The 16,879-nt window shown below is 35.9% G+C and overlaps 1 protein-coding gene across 15 annotated transcripts in view; it reads right to left on the reverse strand.

The window, feature by feature from the left end:
* Ppp1r9a (protein phosphatase 1 regulatory subunit 9A) overlaps positions 1 to 16,879 on the reverse strand; it is a 291,628-nt gene that overhangs the window by 25,362 nt on the left and 249,387 nt on the right. For 12 of the 15 annotated variants that reach the window (XM_063242525.1, XM_063242522.1, XM_063242531.1 and 9 more), the window contains 2 exons: positions 2,505 to 2,662; positions 1,705 to 2,002 (listed from right to left, as the gene is read on the reverse strand). In XM_063242525.1, the coding sequence (XP_063098595.1) occupies positions 1,705 to 2,002; positions 2,505 to 2,662 (456 nt within the window). The remainder of the gene's footprint in view (positions 1 to 1,704; positions 2,003 to 2,504; positions 2,663 to 16,879) is intronic. The other 3 variants (XM_013158292.3, XM_023567303.2, XM_063242581.1) reach the window with 1 other exon arrangement.

A 16,879-nucleotide genomic window follows, 5' to 3' on the forward strand; every position in this document is an offset into this window, starting at 1 on the left:
AGTACTTCCATGCTTTACAAGGTGTTGGGGGGACAGATTACAATTTCTGAACTTGTAGAGAAAAATTAACACGGAGTTTTAAAAAACATAGAAACCCATTCATACTCACAGTGTATCAATGTGCCCTATATTATTGCTAGCACTAGCTGACAGAATTCTTCAAACGCTGATTTGAAGATTTTGGTAATCTGCCAGATTTGGCAGTTGGATATCTAATTTAAACGACCACATTTTTCATTCTAAGTGAGGCTGATCATCTATGTGATAAATAATGGAGATTTTCTCTTTAAAGGAATGAAAGAGATTATTTCCTTTTCACTTTTTAAAAAGAAACAAATTCTTTGGAGCTACTTGTATATTAAAGTCTACCTGAGAATTGTGCACATAGAGCCCTTTTTATGTATACTGACTAATGAAATTGAGAGTATTTTTAAACTAGGCATAAAGGATAAGTAAATAAACAAAATAAATCTCCATTTGCTGGGCCTCCCATGCACCGCCCTGTCCCTCGAGTTTCAGTTCCAGATGTCTGGCTTCACCATTTCCATGGGCAGCTTCACACTTCTGTCTGAACCTCTAAATAACCTACCCACTTTAACTTCATAGAAATGGAATTACGTGCAATCTTCTGTAATTTGCTTCATCCTGCTAATGTTTCATACCATTACATATATAAATAAGGTTATATTTTAGTGTAGTTTATCACTTTCTATGATTCCTCCTGTGCAGGTTATTTTATGAATCTACTATAATTTACTTATTCATTCTTCTGGTTTTGCTATTATACAAGGTTGCTATGAGTATTGTACATTATTCTTAGTGGGTATGTACAGGATTTCTTTTGGAGATATATACAGACTTACTGTCATTTAAGTTTGTTTCTACTGCCACAGAAGGATATCCATAAATATTATGTGTAAAACAAAGTGACAGAGGAATATAGTTAAAATTCCATTTTTGTAAAAAAAAAAAAAAAACGAGTAAGTGTACAAAAATAAAATACATGTACACCAAAAAGTACTGTGTGTGTACGTGCAGATTTCATTCAGATGGAAAAGGTGATATAACCAAATCTACTTCGTTATTTTAAAAGGAACACATCAGACATGGAAGAGAATGAACCTGTGCTTTACACCTCTCTATATTAACTTGATGAAACAGGAATTTATTGCTTCTGTAAATTTAAAACTATAATTAAAAAGAAAAAGGTCTATCAACACTGCTATAAAATTCTGGTATAATTCTAGGAGCCTATTTTAAAATTGAATTGACTAACTTCCCTGCATTAGTTTCCCACAGCTATCACCTCTTTAGCAATATAAACCATCATTGTGAAAATTTACTCTAAGTAAAAGTCAGTTAACTGAAAATGATTTTCATGATTTTGAGCATCATATTATTTTTTTCCCAGATGACAATGTTCATTTTTATTGAAACCATGGCTGCTATTCTATAAAACCTTTAGAAGGTCATCAAAATAACTTCCTTGAATAGTAAATCTGTGGAATGCCAAAGAGATAAACATATTAGACCGACAGGAAAACACTGAAACAAAACACATGGGAATGAGCAATTCCCTCATCCTACACGGTGAAGTGAAAGCAAAGGACTTATGATGAGAAGAAGCCACTTTTTAAGTTGTACAACTGAGCTGTTAGGGAAGTTAAAGAAAGAAAGAGCAGAAGAACAAAAAATTAACGATACCTTTTTCTTGTGATATTTTCTCAGTGGTGGCCTGATGGAGGCAAGGGCAGTCATCTATATCGCGGTCACCATTTGAAGGAGAAGAGAGTGAAGGGTCTCCCCAGACAGAGGACAAAGGCTCCCCTTCCGGGTTCGGAGGTCCTTCCTGGAACTCGGCTATGTGGTCAGCCGAGAAGGGCGTGGGGCTAGCCACTGGGGCGAGGGGTGGAATACCAGAACCTGATTCTGGAGAAGTTCTCAGCCCCTCGGGTGGGGATGATTTGGTAACATGCGTGTGGTTACAGAGACTGTCTGCAGGCTGTTGGTATAAGAGATTATAAAGGAGGTTATGCCAGTTCTATCCAATACTTACTCTGAAATAAAAAAAAAAAAAAACAACCTTTTTTTGTTTAGTGAATTCCCATGAAAAGGAATTTTGTTTATTGGTTTACCAACCAGAAAGCATAATTCATAACCGTTCATCATATTAACATTACAGCTAACACAGATACCCAAGACATACAGAAACAACTACTGGTACATTCATTATTTCCCACTACAAAAAACCCAACAGCTGAACAGCAAATGCACCATCATGAAATACGACAAAATGGGTAATGCTCTTGGCTAGTGTGCTAAATGAGTGGAAAAAAGACTTTGAATTACAACAATATATCGAGTTGCATATTCAGGAAAAAAAAAAACACATGAATTACTCTAGCTGTTTTCAACCAGGGTATATATTCTAGGGTATATAACCGTTATTTCCAATAAGCTATAAGAAAAATAATACAGCACAGCACAGGTCTGGAGGCTCTCACCTTGCGCTCGAGACTGTCCTCTCCATCTGTAGAGCTGACACTGTCATACAGCCTTGTCCTCGTGGGCCGCTGGCGCCTGTTCTTCACGGAGAGCTGGGCACGAGTTTTCAGTGCTTTGGAATCCAGACGCTCGGTCTCTGGAACTGCTTCATTCAAGTCTAAGAACAGAGTGGAAACTTCATCAACAAAATAGTCAGTGAGAGAAACTTTTGGAGAGGACTGATAAAAGGACCCAGGACACTGGTAACAAAATCTCCAGGTTACCAGCAACACCAGGAAACAGATGACAACCCTGATAGCCTGATATTCCACAGGTAAAAAAACCAGTGGAACTGAGAGAAATACGTGAGGTCTAAAGGAAGAAACTAACACTAAAATTGACCAATGTAGCAACAAAAACTAACATCCAAAGAGCACAAAATCTTTCTACAAAGTAATCATAAAAGGTATGATTTCATCTGCTTATGTGTATATATACTGGGGTGTTTTTTTTTTTAATTTTTATTTTAAAAGGGGTAAAATTAAACACAACAAAACAGAACAAAATAGGACATAAGAAAGCAATGTAAGAGATATAAATTTCAAAGCTAGACGACTTGAGATCTTCATTGTCTATCATATTGTCTCTTGTTTTCTTCCAAACAATTGTCCATGTCTTTGCAGAAAGAGAATTAATACAAAACAACATAGTATAATACTGATCTGAACAGAATGAGGAAGGTGTTTTAGGTCTTTAGAACCAGACAATAGGGAACTCACTAATGGCTGCTGTAGTCTCTCGTTCTCTTCAAAATAGCTGTCCATACTTTTATGTATATTGAAGTTTAACAAAACAAAACAGGCAAGGGGGGAGGGGTTGCTTGGTTTCTCAGCACTCCAGGTCCCAGCATGGCGCGGGTTTCAGTAAATGCCAGTGACTCCGGTCCTGGGCCACCATAGCTGCCACACTCACAACTGCTCACCAGGTGGGGAAGAGTTGCTAAGTTTCCTGGAGCTCCAGGTCCCAGCATGGCATGGGTTCCAGTAGTAAATGCTGGAGGCTCCTGTGATATACTGGGGTGTTTCATGACCATGGATTGAGGGAATGTATACCAAGGTGGGGAGATCTTGGGTTATTCAAATGAGGATGAATAAGGAAAGTATATCCAGAAATACATCTATGTATTTGTTGAAGAAAAAGACGATCTGCTTGCATTTATTTGCATATGTAATCACACCTTAGAGATAAAGCAGGTTAGTGGCTGGGAATGTGGCTCAGGGTGCAGTGCCTGCCTAGCATGAACTGGGCTTTGCATTCAAACCACCGACTGCCTGGAAAAAAAGTCTGGCTATCTTTTCACAGTGTCAGTCATTAAATGAAGCCACATTCAAGAAACTAATAATTAAGCATTTCTAGGTTTAATAATTTATTATTAAAAATAAGGAAATGATGACGCTTGAGAAAACTAGTATATACTGGTATTAATTGAATAAAACAATTTCTTATACTATATTGTTAGTTCAGGTAATTTCTTTTGGTAGCATTATCTTAAAGATGTGTTCTAAATACGTTAAAAACCAAAACATGAAAGCAACTCAAGTTATTCCTCTTTTATTTATGAAACCTTTGTGAAAAGATGCTAAGAAATAAAATTAAATGTACTTTTCCTAGGAGATACAGCCACTGCACGACAATATTTACAAAAGTTTTGACTTTTCATTTCCTATACTTTAATGAATAATAAATATTCAGAAAAGTCACACTATTCAAACACATATAAAGAACAGCTAGATATTTTCAAATTAGTCTCTTTATTTTGTATATGGTAATGGAGGAGAAATATTCTTGATCACTTTATTTTTCTCCTTCTAATAAAAATCTATATTTGCAGCCACTTTTTGCAAGTTCATTGGTTGTGATAACCAAGACAAAATCAAACTTACAAGCTCTGTTTACATATAAAATGCAGCATGCAGAGAGACTAAAGCAATTAGAATGCTGCAGTAATTAGAAATGCTGCAGTACATGCAGGTTTTGCATCTTTTCTGTCTCATGTTTAGACTGAAAGCTCTATGACCCAAAGTACTGTCATGCACTCCATCTCAGCTGTTCTCCATCACAACCCCTGAGAAACACAGCAAGTATGTTTTTCCTCTCTAGAACTCAGAAAACTCAAGTAGCTTGCCCTCATTTACAAAGCTAGTTGTTGGGCTATTCCCATTATTCTACTGCGTTTTCTCCCAGGCTACTAGGCTGTCCATTCCAGTTTGGCTAGTATTGAAAACGCTACTATAAAGGTCATTACAATTCAGTGTTTTAGGTTATAAAACTATACATGATTTGACTAGTCTAAAAATTGAGGTCTCCAACAGATTAAATATCAGTATTATCATTAATCTTCCATGTGTTTATTAGGGGGTCATAAAAAAAGGAAGACATTTTGAAAACTATAAAACAAATTGCGTTTCAGGTGATTTCATGTCTGGGTGGTTTAATAATAACTTTGGTTCTCACTTCCAAAAAGACCCCCAGAAGATGCTCCTCCCAGTTTTGTCAACATGATTCCTTTTTCCAATAAAATCCTGGCCCATGAGGACCCAGCAAAGCAGCCCAAGTCCAGGACTAGTGTAGCTACTTCATTACACAGAACTAAAAAAATAAAGGAGGCAGAAGTGAGAAGGGTTTTATTAACAGGGCCTAAGGGTACAGAGGATTTGTTCTGACTCCTGGGTCCATTGCTAGTAGTAATTTGCCTACTGTTGCTGTTAGCCAGCCTCAAAGGGCAATATGATACCCGTGCTGGAACATTAACTGACAGTGTGCAAACTTCTAGAGTACACACCTGAAATGATGTCTACTAAAGATGGAGTCAGTAGATCCATGTGACCAACAACACACTGTATGCAGTTAACAATTTCTGAGGGTCTCAGAGCAAATAAAAGCCTTCATGGCAGTGATTATGGACTACAAATCAGTACTTTATATTGCACCCTGGAAAAAAATCTGTTTTTGAAAAGGATCAAAAAAAAAAAAAAAAAAAGGAATGGTGCTGAGAAATTTCCACTTGAACAGCACACACACTAGGAAGCAGCAGGAAGGAACACTGTCTTTAAGAACAGCTACCAAGGACGCACAAGAGATCCAACATGGCTGACAAGAGCTCTGTATAAACAGGAGGGAAATTCACACAAGACTTATGCTGCTGGGTATACAAATGCTTGACCACTACATACAATCTTCTTCCACTACACAATGTAAGAATCATAATAGTACAACTCAAAAGAACACTGATCTTCGGGTCCAACCTTATTTCTCAATAGAAGCAGTCTCAAAGGCCTCTCACTGTGTACTAACTTGTACCCCTTGAATGACCTGTGGGAAAGAAACAATAGGGTGCAGGCCTAGAAGTCCTAGAAAGTCACATTCACATATGGAGTAAAAATAAGCCATTTTCTGCTTTCCTTGAATCCTCTTTTGGATTTTAATTCATTTTCTAAATAAAACACATGTCGAAGGCTAATTTTGCAAACTCACAGAAGTATGTAGTAACAAAGAAAAAACACTGAGGGATTTTATTTGGCTTTGTGTATATATCCAAGGAATAACACACATACAGCTTCAGGATGGCAGTGTAACAGGAAAAATCTAGCTCCTGGCTGGCTCAGTGCTTCTAAGGTACATGCTGCTAGATGCGAAGGCTCAGGTGGCCACGTTCCTTGGTGTCCCTCATCCCTACAAAGATCTTAATAACAACACCCCTTCCCTAAAACCAAGACCTCTGTTCTTCTGCCTCCCTCTGCCCAACAGAGTTGCTTCTTCTGTTGTCCATAAGCAACAGAGGGAAATTTCCTTTCCATCTCCTCTGCTTGCTTATTTATTTTTTCTTTCTTTCAGACCCCCAGTCTGTGAATTAGCCTTCCTGACTCAAATGTAGCTAGAGAGACAAAGAGCAGCAGACATAAATGGAACAATAATACTGACAGATACATTCAGAGCAGATACACAGGAGCTAATGACAGAGCAGTCTCCAATGGGTGGGACTAACCTCAGCTGCATTTTAAGACTGGTTTCAGTATTGCTTCAAATTGGAGCCTTTGAGAGAATTTAATGGATTCGATTATGCTTTAAGCAGCTGTTATGAAAAATGCTCTATGAAGTTAGGATGTTCTACATCATATTACTCAGAGATCAGTTCCCTATAGTAATGCTGTGAATCAGTCTGGGTTTTTTTTTTTTTTTTTTCTGTTGGGTTGATGTTATTTTTGACGTAAAGGGAACGCACCCTGAAGATCAGATACCGGAGGCAAGGGAACTAGGGGAAAGGAGCTGCATAACAATGCTCTCGTTCCCACATTCTTATGCGCCTTATTCTCCTCCAAAACAGCTACACTTTGGTTGTGGAACTATCAGTTGAAAAGCTGAGCATAATGAAGCACTCAGTAGCACTTAAAAAGTTTAAATGGCATCTGCATATTATTCAGTCACTCTAAGTTCATAAAACATGGACCCACTGGGATTTGGTTTAATATATACTGCACTCAGGACGTAGGTTTATGTATCTCAGAGCAGTAGTGTGAAACAGTCACCCTGAGAGGAGACATAGAGTTAGTTTTCCTGGAATAGAATCCAGAACAAAAAGCAAGCACTGCCAGGAAAGCAGGCAACTTACCTATTTTCTCAGAGATCCCTCAGGATCCTCAACTACAAACCAGCAATGATAACAACATAACACAATAATTGCATTGTTATGAAAATTAAATGCATTAATAGATCTAACAGTGCTTGCAAGAGTGATTGTTACATTATAGGCTCTTGATAAATGTCTTTATATATCAACATTAGAGCAAACTATAGAACAGTATGTACATTCATTTAAAATATTTAGAAAGAATATTAGATTTTCTCATGTAAACATATTGCATATAATTATATAGAAAAGCTGCAAGATATACTTCCTACCAGAGTGTTAGATTAGAAGATGTTGGCCAAAAGAGAGTTTAATCTTACTTGTAATGTTAAATATTTTACATATTTTGTTTTATTTAAGTTTTGCATTAATGTACTACTCATATTTAGAATTAAAAGAGAAAATTCTCCATATATTTGGTACATTTTTCTTCAAAGACATCTTAATTTCATTCATTAGAATGAATTAAATTATTGAGTAGCCCAGCAGGTTGAGGACTTGGTATTTTCAGAAGATGACAGAAGCCAATGGAGCTTTGTCAAAATCCCATGGATCATCAGTCCTCACCATAGAAGGAAGCTGTGCTTTCATTCCATTTCTGGTCACTATCTGACTTGCCATATCATATAGCCTGAACAAGGCTCTGTAGATTGGTTTCAATTACTAATCTGTTTTAGTATGGTACAAACAAAATATAGAGTCAACGATGGCAATTGAGACAAAGTTGTATTCCTTCCACCCGTGCCACCCATAGCACTTTAGTTAGGAATCTACCCAGGGCAACTTTTACTCTGAATTCTATTAATAGTTGGTTTCTTTATAGCTACTTAAAAGCTGCTAAATGTTGTACCCCAAATAGTATTCATGCAATTTTCTAGGAAGTTAATTTCTTACCATTTCAAAACAAGTTGATCATTATTTTTTTAAATCTTTTAATTAGATTTAAATTTATTGTTGTATGAACTACATTTCATTTGTTAATCAGTGAAAGAACATTAAGAAATTTCTTTGTACCTTTTCATTCATATATGTATAATACCAAAACTATTTGAATGGCATTAGAAACACAATTTGATTATTTCTGTGGAGTGCTTTTCCTGTACACTCAATATCTTCAGTTGTATAGTTGGTAGGGACAATGGTCCAAATTTTGCTGTAACATTTCAGAAACAACTATTTAATAACATGATTATGGGTAGCTAAGTTAGACAGAAATAAATATATAGTCAGAGAGGAACGAGGCTCCCCAGGAAGACACACACACACACACACACACACACACACACACACACACACAAAGGACCTCAAGATTGTGACTGGAGTCACATTTGAGGAAAGCTATACCCAAGATGAAGATGTAATGACCAGGCCTACATTCCTATACTAAGGGATAATCAGTAACTTGGGATCATATTGTAAATAGTACCACCTAGACCATTAGTTCCAGTTAGGCATCAGTCACGCAGGTGACCTAAGCACCTGGACCCATTCCTTCCCCAAAATACCCTTGTTCTTCCCATATGCCCTTATTACGTGACCTGTTTCCATACTGGATCAATATTAGCTAAGTGGTTACACTTGTAATCCTACAGGTTGACTATAGTTTGACCCATGTTGTACCCACATTATGACCTTGCTGTATAAATTACCCTGCCAACGACTTAAGTGTTTGCCCCATTTGGGACCCCTCCTGGAAATCCAAGAGCTATTCTTTCCTCTTTTCCAATAATACTTTCCTAACTTCTTCCTTTTGTTTTGTGACTTGTTTCCCTCCTTGTTGAGGGACCACAAACTTGGCTCATTTGACATCTAACAGGTTGGGAACTGTATTTCACCTGTATTAATGCTACTAGAATACCCAAAGGTGGCAGTTGTTGGTCAGAAGAACCATGTGAGGTGCCTTTAAAGTCAATCAAATATAATTCAAAACTCTTTTAAGAGTGTTTGAATCTGAGCATATGAAAATCAGAGAATTTAGATGATAGAGAAGGGATTTAAATATCTCAGGATTCTTTCAATGTAATCCATCTTGAAAATCTGACACAAAAGAGATACTTACAGCATAAAAGGCAAAAACATATGAAACCTCCAATGATGCATTGGCAGAGAACTGTAGACTTCTATAGTAGAACAAGGAGGTTACATACAATTTGGGCCTAGGGAAGTGGGACATGTAAACTTCCTGATCCTGCAGTGCCTCTGACATAACAACAATAAACAAGAGTCTGCTTTCATTCAGAGTGCCATTAAAAATTTAATCAACTTACCTGCCCAAATCTCTAGATACCATGCTAAGTGGAAACCTCCACAGTTATTTATAGTGATATAATAGCTTTCTTGGTTAGTACAAAGAGCTCCAGTAGAAAGTTAAGTTACCTGAGATGGGGGTTGTTTGCCTAAATGTAAAGTATGTATCTTTCAAGTATTTGGTTATTTATAATAAGATTTTCTTACATATAGTATTAGAAAATTTACCATTCCCAATGGTTATAAGTGTAAGTCTACTTGTAATAAATACATGAATGTCTTAAGTACATTCATGGGAAGAATATCAGTCTGCCAACAGTAGTACTTAAAATGGAACTGAGTAACAGATTTATAAAGCATTTTTAAATGTCTGTAGGCATTTAATCAGCCAAGTTTGTAAAAAAGGAACTATGATTTAAAAATCTTACAGTGACTTGCAAATCAAACTTTAAAATTTAAAGAATAGGTTTTCGATAAGGTAACTTGAATAGATCAAACATGAATTTAAAATAAAAATACAGACCATAAGGTCTTTTTCTTCGGAGTTTAAAGTTCCCTAAGTAACAATAGGAAGCTTACAAGTAAAAGAGTATACAGTGGACTACATTATAATTTATTTTATTAATACTTTATTTTAAAATTTCATTTATTAATTTTATTTTTATTTTTGCCCTAGCATTCTGATTGAACTCTGGGTCTCTGTATTGAGCTATATTCCCATTCATTCACTGATCCATTCATTTATGCAATTTTGAGAAAGGGTTCACTTAAGTCATTTAATTGTTCAGGGCGGGCTTGAACTTGAAATCCTCCTACCTCAGCTTCCCAGAATGCTAGGATTATGTGTCCGTACATCCAGTTTCTAATGGTTCTTTAGTTTTCTTACAAGTTCTTATTTCTGCAGATCTTAAGACATAATTATCATACACTACTGAAGTAAATTATTCCATGTCTACCTAAAAGAACTTAGCCACAACTTGATGTTAGTTCCCTGCACTATAGAAAAGCCTCCAAGGATCTTGATAGTATAACTTGATCCTATGAACCAATATGGTTGGAACTTTTTTCGTAGCCCCACAGAAGAGAATTTTCTGGTCTTAATTCTAGAAACAGCTAATTCTGTTTTGGGTTTAATCATACAGATGCTTCCACCTCTGTGACTGATCACGTTTCCCTCCCAGATGTTGGAAACCTTAGTGAGACCTCGAAAACCACACTGTGTGGCATCTTCTCCTTTCTATCAGACACTTCTACTTCTCTGCCTATTCTTTCAGTCCTCTTTACCTTATCATATGGAGATGATGATCTTCCCTTCTATGTAAACAGAATTCCATTACCAACTGGATCACTGTCTACATATAAGAAGCACTTTAGGATACATCTGTCTTGCGAAATTTCTTTGAGAAGGAATTATCCACATTTGAGATAAAATCATCTTTACCTCCAGAAGTACACAATGTACCTCATAGTTTTATTAAGGACAAAATTAAACACTAGAGTAGTCTGTTTTTCCTAAAATAAACAGAAAATTCCTAAGTGAAAAATCCTGACAAGATGACTGCAGTTCCTGGAAAACCAGCATCAACATCTTCTGATGCTGATATGGGTGTCTCTCAGGCTGCTGGAGGGTCTGGCGGCTCCTGGGAAGCTACAAAGATCCTGGGAAAAGTGTGACTAAGGAGAGCCCTCCTTTTGCAACTGAATACCTTCTTTTCAGTGTCTCATGGATCTAGCAAGAGAAGTGTTAATGATTTATATGTAGACAGATTCAAAACTTGCAGAATATGTGATTAAAAAAACTTAGGGTCTTTGCTTTAGTGAGGTAAAGGATTTTGGCTTTAATGATGTGCCAGAAAATAATCAATAAATATTGATTTCTCATTCATTTGGCTTGTTCATTAATTTTTCCATAGTGATTTACTAGGAATTTAGTGAAATTTGTTAATATTTAACAGCCAAAATTATTTATTGAAGATTAAAAAGAATACCAAGTAAATGGTACAGGGAAAAAAGAACATTTTAAAGGTTTACAAAGAATGTTAACTGTATGCATGATTTTAAAAAGCTCAAATCTACTCCAAAGTTTCCCCTGCCCCAAATTTAAAACTAAACAACACAATAACTTGGAATAATCACCTCAATGCGCTAGTACTCTTGTGTGAGGCACTGCTGATAAAGTAGTACATGTGCTCACTTTCTTTCTAATGACTTCCCACTTGGTCAATTCTAGCTTTAATCATGCTTTAACGTTACTTCAAAATTCTGGGTCCAGTGCTAAAACTGAACACCTCATGTACGTAAGTCACACACTTCATGAGGAAATGTGATAAGCCAGGCCTCAAACCCACAGTAGCAGAGTCACTGACACAGGCTCAAGACAAAGGATAAACAGACAAAAAAAAGGATTTCTGAGAGGAGTTCAGGGACCTCAGGAATCCTATCCATATGAATGTCTGTCTGGCTATGCTTTTTTTTTTTTTTTTTTTTACTAAACCTTAAACTAGTATTTTAAACCTAAACTTTGTGTGTGTGTGTGTGTGAGTGGTTTTCCTCTTACTCTGCAACTATTTTACTTAAAAAAAACCTATTTTAAAATATTTTACTTATACAAAAGTACATGTGTTATATGTGTTTGTCATGTGGAAAATGAAAAAGGAGAAGGCCCTCCATGGACTTCAAGTCTAACCCATAAAATCGGTGTTTCCAAATCCTTCTCTGCCCCTGCTTCCAACTGTGGCTCCTGCTTTTTCTCCTAGTTTTTCCACAGATGCACCTTAAAGAATAAATTGATTAGTTTTGTTTCCTTGTAAACTTTACATATGCTAATGAATTACAGAATATTCTACAAATTGTATTTTTGCTTGTTCATCCTTGTGTTGAAAAGTGTGATTAGGATTAATTCATGTTTCACTGCGACTGTTACAAACTGCTTTCCCAGCCGTAGTGGTGAATGTCTCTGACCCTGGCTTTCCATGATTACTGGCAAAAGCCTACGGAGGGTGAACACATGCATTAAGATGAGGATGTTGGGCCACAGAATCTGCACATCTTCCATTTCACTGGATAATAACATTTTTTTAAAACCATTTGTATAAATTTTTCTTTCCTGCCACATGCTGGTTATCACATATTTCTATGAAACATTTATCTTGGCCAATTACATCATTTTTGCTAATGCATTTGAATGTATATTTATATTTATTAATCTTTGGGTTTGCCCATTTATGATCTGCTTATGTATTTTGTCCATTTTTTATTATGTTGCTTGTGCTCTGATTGGTATGAGACCTTACTATACCTAGATACTAATATATTCCAGAAACAATTTTCATTCTTAGTTATGTTCTACAAAAGTTATCTGTCAGTTTTGGATTTCTCTTTCAAGGTACCATATTGTTTCTTGATTATCTTTTCTTATTATTACTGTGGCCAAACTTAGCAAATTTTTGTTATGATTTAGAACTTCTGTATTTTAGAAATCAAATTAATACTGTATTTTTAAATATTGAATATTATTTTATTTTAAATATTGAATATTGAATATGAAGTTTTAAATATTGCCTTTGCCTTTAATAAATAGGCCTTTATCTCATGATGATGTGGGGTGGCCCCAATTTCACTGGTTTCCACATGATTTGTCAATTTTCCCGGCACCGTGCATTAAACGTGCTCAGATCTGCAGTAGTGATGTAGTACTCTTCCATGACATGGACATGGCGGCGGGCTTGGGGCTTTCTAATATATTACCAGTGTACTTGTGAGTTGCTGAGACTATACCACTTTCTCCATCTCTTTCACTTCATAATGCCTCTTGGTGTCTAGAAAAATGATTTGCTCATCTTGGTCTTTCTTAGAAGTACTTTAATTATCCTGAGCCAGATATTCATTCAAATACAGTTTAGAAAGAACACATCAAATTTTAAAGATGGTATAAACTTTGTTCAAATTTTGAGTGAAATAGTATGGGGCAAGAATTAGATTAAGACATTTTTACTGTATTAGGGCTTCCTTTCTCTTTCTATGTATACAAACCTTTGAAACTGTCTTTCCAAGTGTCTTTCGTTAAATTCTTCATTGACTACTGAAGATAATTGCTATTGTGAATTTTGTCTCAATTTTTTGTTAGTTTGGACTGCTGTCTAATGATTCTTAAAGCAATCTACCTAGTTAATTCTTATGATCATAAATTTTTATGATCAACAGACTCTTCATTTATTCAATTTCTTAGTGAGTGTATACTAACAATTTGGCTCCTTTCTTTCTATTCTTTTTATCACTTAACTTTTAAAAACTCTTTTGCATGTCTTACAGTGCTAAGGACATTTAGAACAACATTTAACAGAATATCAACAACATTTAGTAGTGATATATTAAAAGCATTCTGAATTTCAAAGGAAACTGGCTTTAACCTTTTATCATTGAATGTGTTTGATGGAGATTTTTGTCAGTCTCATAATATGGTTAAGATACATTCTCTATATTTGCCATTTGATAAAACTTATTAATAGGTATTAAATTTTATTAAACATTTTTCTTCACTCATTGAAGTAATTACATTTGTTTTCTCCTAGTTAATGTGTGAAGTATAAGAATGCATTTTCTAAAGTTAAACCAATTTTGTGTTCTTTGTATAGATACATTAGTCATGGTAAATTAAATTTTTAAAATTACACTTCTGGATTGAGTTTGACATTATTTAATTTAGGGTATTTAATAGTTTTCAACATAACCATTTTCTTTTAATAAGCCATTCCTGAATCATTTTTCTTCCTTCTGAAATATATCTTTTAGAAGTTTTCTGGGAAACTATTGATGGAAAATGAATATATTTTGCTTATTTGAAATGTATTTCTATTTTGTGACACTAGGGATTAAACACTGGGCCTTTGTACTCAGCCACATTCCCAGCCTTATTTTTATTGTGAGACAGAATCTTGCTAAGTTGCTAAGTTGTCCATGCTGGGCTCAAACTTTTGATCCTCTGTGTCAGCCTCCCAAAGTGCTGGGATTACACATGTGTGCCACCATGCCTGGTTTATTTATTTCTTATTTTTCAACTCAGGCTAACTTTTGTTAAGTAAAAAGGATGACAGTTTTATTTCTCTTAATGCTTTGAACATATCATTCTATTGTCTTCTTCCATTGTCACTGCTGTCAGGTTTCAGTACAGTCTTCTTGGATGTTTTTGATGTCTAGGTACTTTCAGAACTTATACTTTGCCTTCAGTGTTTTATTATAATATAATTAAGTATACTTTTATATTTATTTATTCCACCAGGTATTATTTAGGCATTATAGTCATTTTTCCTTTAACTCAGCCATTCTACTTCCAGAAATCTATTTTTAAAAATATAACAGGTAAACAAAATGACATATGTATAAGGTGGCTCATGCTGGTACTCTTTATATGCTGCTAGTTGAAATAAAAACTCTAGCTTTCTTAACTTACTATAGAGAGCAGTTTCCCATGTTTTTAGGAAAATGTAGTGGTTATAAATAAGGTCAATATTAAGCACAAAATTTCACAGCATATATGGACCTCTTCCAGCCACTGAGGAAGCAGAATCACAAGTTAAAGTCAGCCTCAGCAACCCAGTAAGGCTCTCTACAAAAACCAAACCAAATCAAACAAAACCAACAAAACTGACAAAAATCACGTGCACATGTTAGCCACACGGCACCTGCTGTATGAAGGTTATGCCCGGGAGCTCCAGCTACTGTACTTGTCAGGTTAGAATGTGGCACGGGAGAAATAAAAGTGGCCATTTGGGATTCTACACAACAGAACAAAATTCTACAATAAAGTGTTTAAAGAGGAGCCACCACTGGCTTATTTAAGAGAAAATTTCATAGCACAGCTGCCTGGACATGGCTGAGTGAGCTGCAGCATTACAGTCCTGCTGGGGCCTGGGATGCTTCTTCTGCCAGCTTTAACTGTCCACTTGTGGGTTCTCGTGGAAACTGGACTTTTTTTCGTTTTGTTTTTAGAAAGGGAGTATGTTTACTTTGGTGTTGGTTTAGAACCTTTTCCCTCTGACTTTAGCATCATTAAAGTAGGCCACTAATTCAGAGAATGTACTTTGTCAGTAACCGGTCTCATTAGGTCAATATCATATTTCTTCAGTTTATGAAGCATAAAAAAATGCATAAAAATTTTTATACTTGAAAAAAATAGTAGAAGATCTCTCCTAGCCTCTAGAGCTCAGTGCAGCATTTATTACTATCAGGATGCTGTGATGGCAAGCACTGAGCTCTTCCTATGTGACAGATAATACACAAAGTACTTAAAAAGTTTTTACCTAATCTCGATAGCAACACTATAAATTTTACTGTTTTATAATAATTCTACTTTTCTAAAATCAGACAAATTAAATATGGTAACTTATTTGTCCTCTCGCAATTAATAGATAGACTATTTAACCCTTAAAAGAAAGTATTAAGGTACTCTGTGTAACCCTCGATGCTCACACTTTGGGGAAGGTGACATGAAATACTCTGTAAGCGGCGGCCTGCAGACTAAGGAGGTGACGGTGAGAAATAAGCAGCAGTTGCCAGTAACACCATGCTTCACTGGGATCTCTGAATTATAAACCCCAAAGCAACTCGGACCCGCTTATACCTCAAAACTGTTCATCACACCAGTTACAAAACTACGTGCCAGGTTTTCCTCAGACACAGAGAGCCTGCTTTATTCCAGGACTACCCCATACCACTTCCAATGTCCCCATTTTTAACATGAGATCTGTGAACCCAGGAAAAATACTCTAATTTTATACACTGTGGCTCTTTTTGATCACTCTCATCTTTAAGATGCTTATGCAGTGCTTTAAGTTCTATTTATATTTTCCCTTGCACATCAGTGTGTCATCTACAGCGTGCCTAGAAGCAAGTATGTAGTGTTCAAAATAACTTTTTAAATGGTATCATGCTTATTCCTGACCTCTTATGAGAGGATGGTAATAATTTGCCTTCTTATGTAACTTCCACCTATCTTTCTTTCAGTATCGCAATGGGATATGCATAATCTTTATCTAACAAAATAGCTTTAAATTACCTGAATCTGAAAAGTATCATTCTACGGGCCCTGAAGTATCTAGATGTATAAGAAGAAAGTGTTATAGTGCAGTGGCTCTTGCAGGAAAACTATTCAACTGAGTTTACAACTCTAACTTACCAAGAGCTCTCTAACCTACCCTTGCTCTGCTCTGATTCTAATCTGACTTAACACATTAGCAGCGATACCTGTTCCCACTCCTTCAGTGACCTTAGATACAAGGTAAAGAACTCATATGCAGTCACAACAAGAAATATGTTAGTAGGACAAAGTTACCATTTCTTCTGTCCTGCCACATGTGGAAAATGATATAGGACCAACACATGATGTAAACTATAAGAAAATGGGGTCTGTTATAACTCCTGGGTAAAGAAACTTTTGCATTTTCTTCATAGAGCTATGATAAG

This window comes from Cavia porcellus, unplaced genomic scaffold, assembly GCF_034190915.1.
Source record: "Cavia porcellus strain 051 isolate PalLab524CR breed Dunkin Hartley unplaced genomic scaffold, mCavPor4.1 scaffold_2, whole genome shotgun sequence".
NCBI classification, from domain to species: domain Eukaryota; kingdom Metazoa; phylum Chordata; class Mammalia; order Rodentia; family Caviidae; genus Cavia; species Cavia porcellus.